At 35.3% G+C, this 14,783-nt stretch overlaps 1 protein-coding gene across 2 annotated transcripts in view; it reads right to left on the bottom strand.

Annotated features, from left to right (window-relative positions):
- LOC129004903 (uncharacterized) overlaps positions 1–14,358 on the bottom strand; it is a 187,405-nt gene extending 173,047 nt beyond the window's left edge. For both annotated transcript variants that reach the window (XM_054433602.1, XM_054433612.1), the window contains exons 1-4: positions 14,286–14,358; positions 14,006–14,079; positions 12,300–12,447; positions 10,767–10,887 (exon numbers count right to left, since the gene is read on the bottom strand). In XM_054433602.1, the coding sequence (XP_054289577.1) occupies positions 10,767–10,887; positions 12,300–12,447; positions 14,006–14,079; positions 14,286–14,287 (345 nt within the window). In that variant the 5' untranslated portion in view covers positions 14,288–14,358. The remainder of the gene's footprint in view (positions 1–10,766; positions 10,888–12,299; positions 12,448–14,005; positions 14,080–14,285) is intronic.
- Between the last annotated feature and the right edge of the window lie 425 nt (positions 14,359–14,783).

The following is a 14,783-nucleotide window of genomic DNA, read 5'->3' as shown; positions in this document are numbered from 1 at the left end:
ATGTCAGGGTTTGGATCAGGTAAGACTGACTCAAATACTTCAGTGTTACTCGGTCCAGCAGCTATTCAAGTGAGTGATTCATTTGGTAAATATAGGACATTTCGAGCTCTTATTGATCCAGGATCTCAAGCTTCATTTATTAGTGAACGATGAGTTCAACAGCTAGGTCTTCAAAGACAAAAATGTAATGCTCCAGTACAAGGACTATCTCAAACATCTATTGTTAAGACAAAGGGATGTGTCAATTTTTCTATCAAACCTCGTTTCCAACATGGTCCCATTCTAAACACTAACACTATTGTCCTCGATGTTTTGCTTGGAGCTGATTTGTACCCCGACATTTTTGATGGTGGGCGGAGATCTACCCCTCATGGTATGCCTACTCTCTACCACAGCATTTTTGGTTGGGTTCTAATTGGACCTATAAAAGTTCACCACCCAAGTAAATCCTTTCCTACTAAAGGACCATCAAACTATTATGAAATATAAAACTACTCCACAGACAAGAAGATGTTAACCTACTCTGCTGGATCTAAAGAAATCAGCAATTTTTCAAGATCATACAGAAACCAAACTAGACCAGAATTTCACATAAACACAAGAGTTGCCAAGGATAGGTCAAATAAGAAAAACCACGTGAGTTGTTTTTGGTGGGCGGTTATGATCAGTACTTATTAATATTTATAATCATCCCCACATTATTTATTTAACACTCATCTTTGATTTGCTATGTTCATATTAATTTGTACCAGCTGATGTTTAATTATTAATTGATACTGTTTATATCTCAGTGTTAAAAATGTTTCTTTCAAATACAGTTCAACTATTTTCCAATCTATTATTTCTTTTATTCTCATCTAAAATACAGTCCACTTATTAATTATCACACATATACAGACAACCATTATAGGTTTACTATGAGAGTCCTAACAGAAACAATCAGTCTGAGACATTATGCACTTAAATTTAGTATATAACTAGCTGTTGTACCCGTGTTTCGCAACAGGAAGATATACTACCACCTAATCCAAACATTTGTTAAGTAGTTTGATTATAAGCAAATACCCCCGCCGCAGCAAACCTGCAGACTAAGCGAATTTCCATTATTGCCTTAATGGATTTACACTAACATGCCTCCTTAAATATATCACATTTATTCCCTATTTAAAAAGAATTAGTTTAACGAGTACTTAGGTTTGCTGCAACAGGGAGGGTAAAAAAGTGTTTTTGTTGTAAAATGTTAATAGTTTAGTAAGGGCCATGTTATACGAGCGCTATTGCCGTCGCGCAGATGCCGTCGAGATAGCACCGGAAAAAGTACATGTCATACGTGGCGGCAAATGCGTCGCGTTGATGGCGTCCCGCTAACGCCAGGTGCCTGTCATATGTAGCGTCTTCTGGGCGCATTTGCCGTCGCGGCAATTATGTTATTACCAAGATGGACACAATCCAGTTAGGTTGTATCAGCTTTTTGCACATTTTACATACATATGAAGAGTATTATCGGAAGAATCCAAGACCCCATCCTGTGCTTTCTTCTCGTTTGTCGACAGGACAGTTTCATTTGATGTTTTAGGAACACAGGAAGTATGAAGATAAATTGTTTAGTTACTATCAAATGTCGGTCGTACAGAGGTGGCAGTTTTTCAACTAAATAAATACAATTTTCCGTATCAAAAATCGTATAAAAAATCGTAATGATCACTCAAAAGGTGTTCCAGTTGTTCTGACAGTGCTCACGCGGCAAATGCGTCCCGCTGGCGCTAGCGCTCCGTATGACAGGGTCCCGCGTCACGTGCGCCGCGTCGCTAGCGCGACCGTCCGCGTTGGCTGCGCTCAGCGTCCGGCTAACGTGGGCTCGCCGACGGTATTAGCGTCCGTATGACATGCTCCATAAGAACCCCATTGCCGGGATGGAGCGACTTTAACGCGACGGCAATAGCGCTCAGATGACATGGCCCTAAGAAATTAATGTATTTTTCAAATTTGATCAATATGTTCATAAACAAGCAAACTACAACAGTTGATTTATTCTTTACAAGAATAACATGGGAATTTTAAATTTACAATTTTTAGAATTTTCTCCGTAACCATTAGGTGCACAATAACGCTTCAATATACTAAATTATTTGTGTTTTTAAGCTCTACAAGATGGTTTGGAAAGAAATTGTGAAATTTTGTGTTTTTAGGGTAAAAAATGGGAAAAACCAATTTTTACCCCATAAAACGTTCCATCAAATCAAACCTCAAACTAAAAAAAAAAATCAAATCAAACTCGTTCGAATAAAGTAGGTTTACACCTTTATACCAAATTTCATCAAAATCGGATCATTTATGCTCGAGTTATCGTGCTAAAGGACACATATATATATATATATGAATATATATATATGAATATATATATATATAAATATATATATATATATATATATATACAAATTTTTACGGATGGTGTTTTTGGCCTCTAGGGACCTCAAAACGAAAAAGTAAATCAGTCCTGGGTCCAGGTTTTACCATGAGTACTAAGGTAATAGCTTATTCCCTATAAAACAAAAAAGCCACTAAAGTTAGTTATACAAACAAATATAACCTACATTGTAATTAATTGTCCTACTGTTTACGTAAAATATATCAATAACATTATTTTCATAACTTTAACACATTAATCAATCGAAAGCAAAGCCTGGGTTGCAACGGTTATAGAATATTTTTTTCCATAATAAATTACATAGTTTTAGAATAAATAAACCTGCCGCATAGTTGTGTAATAGCTATTTACCTCTCAAGTGTATTAAGAGCGATTTTACATCACGCAGGTGCGCAGGTGAATGTTGTGCAACGAGCGGAAGCGAGTCCCATAATTCACCTAAGTGATGTAAACACGCTCTTGCGTAACGTGTAACGTACAAGATTTTACCTGACCCGACAATATACAGGGGGTTACGTACAATATTTTTCATTATCCATTTCACTTATCTTCTAACAGTAATGTTCTTTTACAAACAAAAGCTAGGTTAGGAAAATTCTTTTAAGCATAACAATTAAAAATTCAAGCACACAGCTGATTTCTAGTGTTGAACCTCCTTGGCTCCGTAGAGGTATATTTTTTTAAGTTGAGCACTCAATGACATTTAAATGGGTTTCATTACTTTACTAGTGAGTTTTTGAAACTACTTCACGAGTGAAGTAAAGAAGTTGTTTACATCACGCTTGGGATAGGGAAGTTTAACTTGGCGGGTTGGGTAAAATATTATATTTAATTACTTTGGATCAGCTGTCTGAAATAAATTGTGAAATAAGCAATTTGGCAGTTGTTTCTTGTTTTAAAATAAAACTAAATCTTTAGAGTCGGGACCACATAAGATTGCAGTTGAGGGAGGAGCCTAGTTACCATATGGGTTTTAATGAACCAATGAGAACCGTGCGGTGTTGCCAAATCTAATAATACCACCTGATTTGAAAATATTGCTTAGTATATTTTATTAGTGCGATGTGGCAACGTTGCACTAGCCTTGTCTTGCGATTGGCTGCCACCAACTGCAAACTTACGTGGTCCCGACTCTAGATAAAGAATTCCATTTAATGAACTACAAGTTAGTTTGTTTACAAGTGAGTTTGTTTACAAGTGAGTTTGTTTACAAAAACAATATAATAATAATTAACAACCATATGACTTTATAGTCATATGTCATCTCCCTTCTTCACTTATAAGACAAGTCTTTTTGGAGGATTTACTCTTCGTGATGACTTTCTACTATCTACGTCTTTAACTCCATTTACAGCTTTACTTCTGTTCACTTTACTTGCTCCTGCCAGTTCTTCAACGTCATAAAATCGTTTCTTCAAAAACCAAGAGTTCCTTCAATAAATATTCCCATCTGGAGTTTCTATAAGGTACGATCTTGGCTCCGGACCTTTCCTTACGACTGTAGCTGGCTTGCCAGTCTCTGTGTTCTTTTCTATACAGTACTTTTTCCCCTTCTTCACATTCTAAGTTGTTCTTTTTTGTTCTGTTACTGTATTGTCTGAATTTTTCCCGAATATTTTGCAATCGTGAACATTTTGAATTATTTTAGGTTGCATAATTTTATCTGTGCTAGGGAGCAGTGTCCTTGTTCTGCGTCCCATTAATCTTTGAGCTGGAGATCCAAGATTTTTCCAGGGTATATTTTTTTCATGAAGTTGGGCGAGATAAACATCCATGTTTTCTTCTAGACATTTCTTTAGAATGAGTTTTGCCTCTTGAACATACCGTTCGGCTAATCCATTTGATATTGCAAACAAAGGGCTTGAAACCCTTTTATTGAATTGCCTTTCTTTTTCAAAATTTTTGAACTCGAATGAATTGAACTGAGTACCTCCATCTGATAATAACGTTTCAGGAATTCCATAATTTTTTATTTAGTTTGTCATGTTAGGCCAGAACACGTATTCTCGGGCAAAATTTAGTGAGTCTTGTATTCATCTGTGTCCTAGGTGGATCTGTTTTAGTGTAAGTGGACGAAGATGCATGGGAAGCAATATTTTTTCCCCTTTAAAAATTTTATTTTCGTGAACAGCTAGTTCCCCCCGATAATTCCAATACTTGTGTAGCTCTTCTGGCAATTCAGATTTTTCTTCAGGCCAACCACTTAGAATGATGTGCTTAAATTTGGAAAGTTCAGCTTCTTTTTCTGTAAGATGTTGAGCCTCCTTAAGTTTTTCTTTTGGCATGAATATTACCAAGTCTACTGCTAAAGAAAGTTCTTCTTCAGGAGTAGCCTGATTTATGCAGTCTCTACTCAGTGTGTCCGCAATATATAATTCTGTTCCTTTCTTATAAACAATTCTTGGATTGTAGGGTATTATCTCCATAATGATACGCCTAACTCTCGGAGGGGTGTCATGCAAAGGTTTTTTAAAGATCGATTCAAGAGGCTTATGGTCAGTTTCAACTACCAGACCTTGTGATACATATTCGTGAAACTTCTTACATGCAATTGAAATTGCTAGAGCCTCTTTCTCTAACCGGCTGTAACTTTGCTGTGTTTTAGTTAGAGATTTGGAAGAATGCTACTGGCCGATTTTCCTGTAGGAGCACTGATGCAACAGAATGTGAGCTTGCATCAACTGATAATGTTATGGGAAGTTTTGGGTCAAAGTAACGGAGCAAAGGAGGTGTCACAAGAGCTTCATTTAGCTTTTTGTATGCTGTCTTTTGATCAAAATCCCAAACCCAGGCTATTCCTTTGTTCAGTAGTTTGAGCAAAGGCTCTGTCAACTTCAAAAAGTTATTAATGAATTTACCCAAGTAAGTTACCATGCCAAGATATCGCTGTAGCTCGGCTACATTTGAGGGCTGTTTTAGATTTTTTATAGCTTCAATCTTAGTGGGATCTGGAAGGAGGCCATTTCCAGAAACTATGTGTCCCAAGAATTTGATTTATTGTGCTTTGAAAATACATTTGTCTTTGTTGAGCTTAAGCCCTGCTATATTGAGAGCTGAGAAAACTTTGGAAGTCCTTTTTTTCCAGAATATCAATGGTCGATCCATGAACAAGAATGTCATCCATTGAAACTTCTACTCCATCTAAGCCTGATAAAATGGAGCACATGTGTTCTTGAAATATTTTGGGAGCAGAGGCTTTGCCAAATGGCATTCTTAAGTAGGCCTAGCTGTACCTTCCCCAAGGCGTGGAAAAAGTTAAATACTTAGAAGTACGCTCAGAAACCTTAATTTGCCGAAATCCTTTTCTGCAATCTAGGAGTGTGAAAGATTTTTAGCCATTTAACCTGAATGCTATTTCTTCTAAAGTTTGAAGTGGGTGATGGCGACGTTTAATATTTTTGTTCAAATCGGTTGGATCTAAGCAGATTCGGACTTTGTCTTTTTGGTGTACAACAACCATGGGGGATACTACAGGAGTAGGTTCAGTTACAGGCTTAATAACACCTAACTCTACCATGTAATCAAGCTCACGCTTTACTTGTTCTCTTAATGCAAAAGGAATTCGCCTAGCTGGATAGATTTTAAGTGACATGAATCTCGACCTAAAATCGCTGGATAATTTCCATCGACTACAATGAAGTTGACTTTTTGTCGTTGTTTGTTAATTGTTTCTACAGTTGCAGTACATTCACCAAGCACCGGTAGCTTCTTATTTGTGTATGAAATCAAATGTTTAATCTTAAAACCATTAATTTCGAAACTACTATTTAATGCCATTGGTGACTTGGCGGGGATCGAACCCGGGACCTCAGGGACTGAAGTCCCGCGCTCTAACCACTACGCCAGCTCGCTCCCCGAGCGGCATACCTTAGAGAAGTGGCCATGGATACCACAGTTAGAGCACTTCTTTTGGTAAGCAGGACAAGCTTGAGGGCCATGGCAATATCCGCAGCGACTACAAGTGAAGGTATTATCCTCTTGTTTTTTTGCTTAATGTTTTTTCCTCTTGCTTCTCACCTAAAGTTTCTTTTCCTTAAACTGCATAAACGTTGCAGCATTTCTTTTCAGACATTGTAGATAGCTGAAATTCTACTTCTTCAGAAGTCTTACAGATGTTTATTGTCTTTTCAAGCGTCAAATTTTTTTCATGAAACAGTTTTTGGCGAGTGTTGTCATGATTGATTCCGAAAACCAGCCTGTCTCGTAATAAGCTATCCTTCATTGTTCTGTACGAGCATTTATTTGCTTGGTAAGACGCTTTAGTTAAGAAATAATTAAAAGTTTCTCCTTTACCCTGATTTAGATTGTTCAAGACAAACCGTTCATATATGACATTTGATTTCTTTTCAAAATATGAATCAAATTTTGCAATTATATCATCCAAGCTAGTAGATATTTCATCAATATCAAAAGACTCAAAGAGTTCAATTCCATCTTCTTCCAAGTACTGTCATAAAAGAAGCTATCTGTTTCTCTAATGTCCTCTTCTTCAAATTGACAGCAGTAGTATACCACTGAAATTGTTTCTGCCATAAATTCCACTTCTTTGAGAGAAAAGAATCTATATATATAAAAGGCAAAGCCCTCACTGACTCACTGACTGACTGACTGACTGACTCACTCACTCATCACTGCACTAATTCTCCCACTTCCCATTTACCTAGGAGGCTGAAATTCGGTACACTGATTCTTTGGGAATTAAATAGGAAAACTAAGTAGTTTTTATTCTGATCGGGTCTTCGGGCTCCGCCCCAGTGGCTCTGGAGTTTCCCATGTTCACCTTATGATTTTTCATATTTAAAAGGAGTTAATGAATCTTAACAGCTGTTTCAATTAAACAAGTTGGTTCTGTTCTATGATGTTCAATAGCATTAAAGTTACAAGGATTACCAACAGGGTGCAGCACTATTATTTTTTTTACATTTATGACAACAGCTAATTTGCAACCAAAAGGTGAGTGAGCGTAGCGAACGAACTTCAACCTGGAAGTGAGTTAGCGTAGCGAACGAGCTAACCTGAAGGCAAGTGAGCGGAGCAAACAACCTCCAACCTAAAGGTGAGTGAGCGTAGCGAACGAACTTCAACCAGGACGTGATTGAGCCATGCGAACGAGCTCACTTATGAAGTTAAACGGGGCAAAGCCCGCGGGTACAGCTAGTTTATTTATAAAAATAAATACATCTGCCTTAAAAAATAAGGTTGCCAATGACACAGAAAAAAAATTTATACTTAAAATATTGAAGGATTATACAGCTATAAGACTGATTAATTTTGATATTTGCCATATAGATGATTTCTCATTATGGTCAATGAACCTCTTAATGTTTCATGAATAATAATTTTCAAAAAGGATCTGTCCACATCATATTGTTTCCAAAAGTTCACAAAAATTTTGATAATGTTCCTCTAGAACCAATAAACAATCCAATCACCTCAATTTTCAAAATTTTAAAATTTTGCTTGAAATATTCAAAGGTAGATTCATAATTTTTTTCTTTTCTTCATTTACTTCATTAGGTGGATTTAGGTTTATTTCAAATCAAACTGTTGGATCGAGAACTATGCCTTTTATAGATAATTATAGGTAATTATTTCATAGGTAACTAACAGTGACTTCGGTGGTTTTATGTTCATTGGTAAATCTTGATTATTCATCTCATCATTGAGCGGAGCGAGCGAAGCGAGCGAAGCTCTTTGGGATCAACTTCAATGCAAACAATATAACACCATCACTCAATAACGGCTGAACACATTTCAGCCAAACTTAACAAGACTACTTAGACTAATAATGAGATGGTTTGTAAAGAAACAAATTTCAATTAGATAATGCTAATGCAATTTAAAACGAACTTAAAATTTAAAATTTTTAACATTGGGCTTATGGGACTAAAGTAGCTATGACAGTTTTTTTGTTTACAAGAAAAATGTAAACAAGAGAATCATAAGGTATTTCTGAACTTTCTATACTTTTCTTTTAAACGATTTTAAACCATTCCTATGATTTTAATAAACAAGAAAATGCCGTTAAAACATTTTTTTAAGGCCCGGAATTCACTGAAAATCGAGAAAATATACTGAACTACTTTCTCAATGCGCGGAGCATAAACAAGGAGCGGAGGGATACGGACCGGTGACTACTTTCTTGGGAACCTATTTGTGTTGCCAGCTGATTAGAAACAGCCAATGTTAGAAATCAGGATTTAATAAGCGATATATCGAACCGCATCGAAATCGGTATTTAATCCGATAATACCTCATAGGTTATATTATGTTTAATTACATCGACGGTACAGTAAGTTATTACACTTATTGATAAAACGCAGATTGAACACTGATTTAGGCATGTGGGGAGGTAGGTCGGGGTTTATGAGTATTCGTGACTACATTAAGTGTTTTGAAGTAAGGTTAGATTAGGAAGGTATAGTGTAGGTTATAGGTAGGCGATCGGGTTGTTTATTTGTGTTGCACCATATAATTTTTTAACTTTTGGAATGGAATAGTTGGTTAAGGTTAAACGGGGAAACGATTTCAAAAATGCTTGCATATGGTCTTAACTTAACAAACCATCTACAGTATTCTAGCTTTGACTTTATATAAAGTCAATGATTCTAGCAAATTATTACATACTGACCAAAAGAAAAGAGAACATTTGGATTTGTACCTTTTGACCATAGCAAAACTAACATATAATTATGGAATGTGAAAAGTTGTATATCATTATATACTATTCTGTAATATTAATAATTGTTCGGCAAATCCTCATTTTAATGGCTCGGCTGAAAATGGAATCTGCATTTTGTGAAACAGTAATTTGGTAACAATTCAGTTATTTCAAATGTTGATAACAGTAGCCCATCCTATACAAATACTGTTATTTGATTGCCAAGCCACGGACTATACATACGTCCAGTTACAACCGTTGATAAGTAAACCTGGGCTTATAGAAGTACACTTTTAACCACGGTATGGATAATTGTCTAGGCCTGTCCAGAAGTAGGCTACTAATTTCTAATTATATTATCTACATTGTATATTTAAGGCATGTCTTCCCTACTTATTATATTATTCTGTTTTCACTTAAATCGGCTGAATGCGATGTTTACTTATTACTTATGTTTAGGCCAACATTTCAGCCATTTTATGTTGCACGGTTCACGGTTGAATTTAAATGTCAAATTTCCCCTCCTGGGGCCCATTTCATAATAAACTACAAGTTACAAGTTACAACTTGTAACTTGTAATTTCCATAAGATTTGCATTGGGCGATCAGCTGATGTAGGTACTAATAATATTAGTTTGTACTTTATTATGAAATGGGCCCCTGTTGTTATACTTTAATACTCGTTTTTTTATAGTTACTGTTTTTTTATACTTAAATACTTTAACCGAGTGTAAGGGTGAAAAATGTAGCCCAATGTTTTTTTGTTGTAGGCTACAGTTGCATTTGAATGTTAAATTACCTTTCTCATTTTTATACTTTACTTTTTGGATGTTAATATCAGATTCCAACTACTGTAATATTTTCCTGGTCAAAACTACCATAATGCACTTCTGGAAGAGGTATCTGAATAACAAGATGTAGTAAAAACAAATTTGAGTTATTATAATTTTAATCAATAAAACAAGCATTAGTACATCTATTGACTTTTTTACATTTAGTTACTTATACAAATATCAAATTACGTTTGTTCCGCTCAACTGGCTTTCACCTCTCTGAAAGCAACCCTAGTTATTATAATCAATGTTGTCTGTATCAACCTCTCTGAATGGAAAACATTGTCTTTCTTTATTCTTATTTCTGGTTCTTTGTTTCGGCACCATTTTTCTTGTTTTAAAATAAAACTAAATCTTTAGATAAAGAATTCCATTTAATGAACTACAAGTTAGTTTGTTTACAAGTGAGTTTATTTACAAAAACCATATAATAATATTTAACAACCATATGACTTTATAGTCATATGTCAGCAGTTCTGCTTGTTTAGATTAAATGTCAATGCTGAATTTTCTCACGCTTCCATGGAGACCAATTAATATTTACTTTTTGAAAACCTCAGCCTAAAACTTTGGACATCCAAGGGGCGTAGCACGAGAAGAACTCAGGTAAGTGAATAGGCCTATGACGTTCGTAGGTATATGTACCATCTTTGTGCTTATTTTAGCTTTATCGATTTAGTATTTTAGTCGTGACAGCTGCCTAGACATACAGACAAAGACCACCTCAATTTTATAATATAGTATAAATTAGACAGCAATAGAAATAAGAGCAAAGATTGTTAAGGGGATTTTCATTAAAAATATATTCTGTCAAATTAATGTACCTAAATGAATCTATCGTTACCTGTATCGAAGGTCCTGGCAGTCTTCTATTGACAGTAAGGATGTTTTGTAAGTAAGAATCAGCTGTTATACATTCTGGATTCAAACAGTCAGTTTTGTTCTCAGGGCAATTCTTGCATGCACTGGAAAAAAACATTTTCCTACAGTCACCTGACAAAGTGGGCTTCCTTGCACAGATTATAGTACAGAAAGCCTTACTTTGGAGCACAGTTTTTACTTTAGTGCACATCAGTACTCCAACCAAACAACACAAAACAGCGTACTTTTATTATGAACGTAATCTGTGTAGGCTTGATGATAAGGTGGTAAGACTTGAAGATATTACGACTACGATCAGCTGGTGCAGCATTTCCCATTTTGTTAAATGTTTGGATTTAACCTAATCTAAAAACGTGTTGTACAGTGTTTTGAAAGACTAATTATTTATATGATTTATAGTAACTGTAGGAAAAATATAACGTGTAACACGAGTGCAAACTGCCTTTGCTGCACTCAAGAAACATTCCACACTCGTGCGTAAACATTTCTCTCATGTGCAGCAAAGTGCCACTTCGCCCGCTAGTTACACAAAGAACCTCTCATTAACTCTTTATGTTCTATAGAATGCAAGACTAATACAACCAATCATTCACTCAAGTATGCAAGTACAGTTTAACATCTGACATGTTCTGAAACCAGAGAGTCATAATTATAACTACTGTACTAAGCTTGCGTTTTTGGTTGACCAGTGCTTTAAGTGCTGTTGACTGGGCTAAGTGGTCAGTCAAATACAGCACTGTAGATGTCAGGTCTGCAACTGCAACTAATGAGAAGTTTGCTTGTCTGTGGCAGAGCTGGCTGAGAAAGGCCTACCTAAAGTAAATGATGGATGGGTTGGGTAAAATTTGAAGGGATATGAGTGAACTCGCTGTCGAGTTGCACCTCAAATATAATAACCTTTACTTCTTGCACCTTCAACTTCAAACACACAACTTTCAACTGCATTTTGCAACTTTTTGCTTATCCTTATTGAGTGTGTGAGTCCACCAAACATTTGAAAAATAGAGATAAGGTATCATAAGAAAAACTTAAATATTAGGATAGGACATTAGAAACATTTTTCTAAGTAATGTACAGGCAATTAGATAGTTAGGCCTACTGACATAGAGTCTTGGTTATCTCATCTAACCTTCCATGTTATTTGACCATCTCTGCAGATTATTGAGTACCAAGAAATTACATGCGGATACGTCAAAACCACCTGTTGTTCTACCCTTATTGGTGCTTGTAAGATCTTCAAGAAGTTTAGGTACCTCTACTTAACTATCCTATCTGATTTTTTAAGCATATCTTCTGACTCGTCACATTTTAGAGGCAGTGCTAACAGAGACCTGTGACTAAGTAGAGGAATATTGTGATATATTTTTTTACTGTAGCTAATACAACCATAGATTAAAGGAGTAGGCCTAAACAACTTGTTCTGACACACAGAGCCGGTTGGTGTTCAAGTTTAACCTGCCTACTTAGTCAGATAGTTTTTATAGGAAAATACAACCTCCCAAGCACAGGATTATCCTCCAGATGAAACTTGAAGTAACAAATCCTGGATTTCTCCCCTCTTGTACACTCCCTCAGACAGATGTGTCCGTCATCAGGTCTCGGCTCGTCATAGATTCCTCTGTCTAAGTCATTTGGCTGCGGCTCTGTAAGACATCGATAGGGATGATCCCTTAATTCCAAGCCATTAAGTCCAAGAAGAATAAAATGTTGATAGTGATTGTAACACTTTGAGGACAAAAGGGGAGTTGAACTATGGAAATGTCAACTATAGGGAGTATGGACCTCTTAACATAGGGAGTATTAAAACAGAAGTTTATTTTAGAAAGAGGGTTGGGGTGTCTAGGACGGTGTAGGGGTGGGAAGGATGATCTATTTTTAGAGAAGGGGTTAGCGCACGATTGGAAAAGTAATTAGTGTGCTTTAGTCACTGACCAGCAAATATGTCAATGACACTATTGTTCGCTGCTATTGCCATGTCATGTCATCACAGTCTGTGTCAAAGTATATGTACGGTTAGTCAAACTATAGTTCTAATGTACTTTTAACTCCAACAAAATGTAATCAGAACTTCAAGCTAGTGAAACACCAACAAAGATTAATGAATGAACAGTTTACTCCAAACAGTAGGGCTATTATTATAATAAAATACCCCAACCTGCAGACTAAGCGAATTTCCATTTGCGAGGTTAGATGTTTTCCTTAAAATATTCCCTTAAAATTGTAAAAATTTTTTCTATCTAAATAACATTGGTTTTCATGCGCTCTTGCTATTACAGGGAAGGTAATAAAAGTGTTTTTTTTTTTTTATCAAATGTTGATGGCTAAATATGAAATAAACCAATTTGCCGAATTTTATCAACATACATATCCCTAAACAAGCAAACTACAACAGGTTATTTTTCTCCATAAACATATTAATTTTAAATTTACAGTATTTTGGGATTTTTCCATTACTATTAGGCGTACAACATAGCTTCAATACACTAAATTATTATTATTACCAAGCTATACGAGGTACTTGGAAAAGAAAATGCAAAAGTTGATGTATAGGGAGTCAAAAATGGGAAAAACCAATTTCCCTTCACAAATCCCATTTCCATACTCCGATCATGCTGGTTCATGAACTGGTTATTTCATGAAAATCAGATGAATTTTACTCAAGTTATCATACTAACGCACACATATATTTATATATGAATCTAAACGGATGGTATTTTTGCCCTCTGGGAAACCCAAAACAAAAAGTAAATTGGTCCCGGGTCTAAGTCTTCCAATGAAATCTACGGAAATAGCTTATTCCCTGTATGGGAAATTTGCCAAAAGAAGTTTTTAACCATTCCCTTACAAAAACATAAAATATGCCAATGGTGTAGTTGACCCAAAATAAATGCACTTGGAACTATTATACGTACCTTGAAATCATGAACCGCATCCCATTTATCACTCTTCAAGATTTTAGAAGTATAATTTTGTTTCCTTTAATATCATTGGGAGAGGTTGTATTTTTAAGCCTGCCGTCTCATTAATTTCTTATTTACCATTGTTTAAAAAGGCACACTTGTTACTAAAGTGTACCTGAAATGTAAATTTCTCAATATTTCTCAACACTGCCTTTTGGGTTTATGCCTTGCTCCCTGGTTGGGTAATTTTCAATGAATCAATCATGATTTACTTCTATGAATAAAACCACAAAAAACTTACCTAAGTGCCACTTTACTTGACTGCAGTTTTCTATGAGGAATGCAAACACCAAAAATAAGGGAAACCCTACATACCTGGAAATGAACAATATTACAGTTACTAACTTGAATAAATACTTCGTGAATTCATGAAACATGGTAAACTAGGTCTGTATTTTATGAAGAAAATATTTTTATATTTATGTTTTATAACCTGTTAAGTTATAACAATTAATTAGAAGATTTGTAAAAAAATTACAGAAATGTAATTTACTTTGTAACAATTTGAAGAGTTTACCTACATATTGAAGACTACATGGAAACTTCTAGTTGAGTTATTCCTCAACTATCTAAGTAGAAATATTCAAAGACTTGGAATTATCAAGAAGGCAACAGGACTTGCTTGCACGACCTGAACATATACACACTGACATTGAGTTTTGTTTGCTGATACTATCAACTTCTCGTAAAAGAATACCAATTGTGTACTGCAATTCAAGCTGTGCTTGTGGTGTTGAAATTATAAATAGTAAGTAAGTACAGTATATTATAATTATATTGAATTCCACTTTTGTATAAAATCAACATCAACTTTACTTTTGTACATACCGTTACTCAATATGTGAACAACTGTAGCATCGTTTTAGTCACTTTTTAAATTGTTTTAAATATTTGTAAATTTACCTTGTAAGAAATAGATTTTTTCTCATTTTTTGATCTGTGGTTCCTTAAAGAAATTTAATGGTTTGTGGTTTTATATTTAATATACAGTGTGTAAATTAAGTCTTTAAAAAATCTGT

This window comes from Macrosteles quadrilineatus, unplaced genomic scaffold, assembly GCF_028750875.1.
Source record: "Macrosteles quadrilineatus isolate MER2022 unplaced genomic scaffold, UCM_ALF_1.0 Scaffold_1__1_contigs__length_201487025, whole genome shotgun sequence".
Lineage (NCBI taxonomy): Eukaryota > Metazoa > Arthropoda > Insecta > Hemiptera > Cicadellidae > Macrosteles > Macrosteles quadrilineatus.
This window is presented reverse-complemented; position numbering and strand designations above follow the sequence as displayed.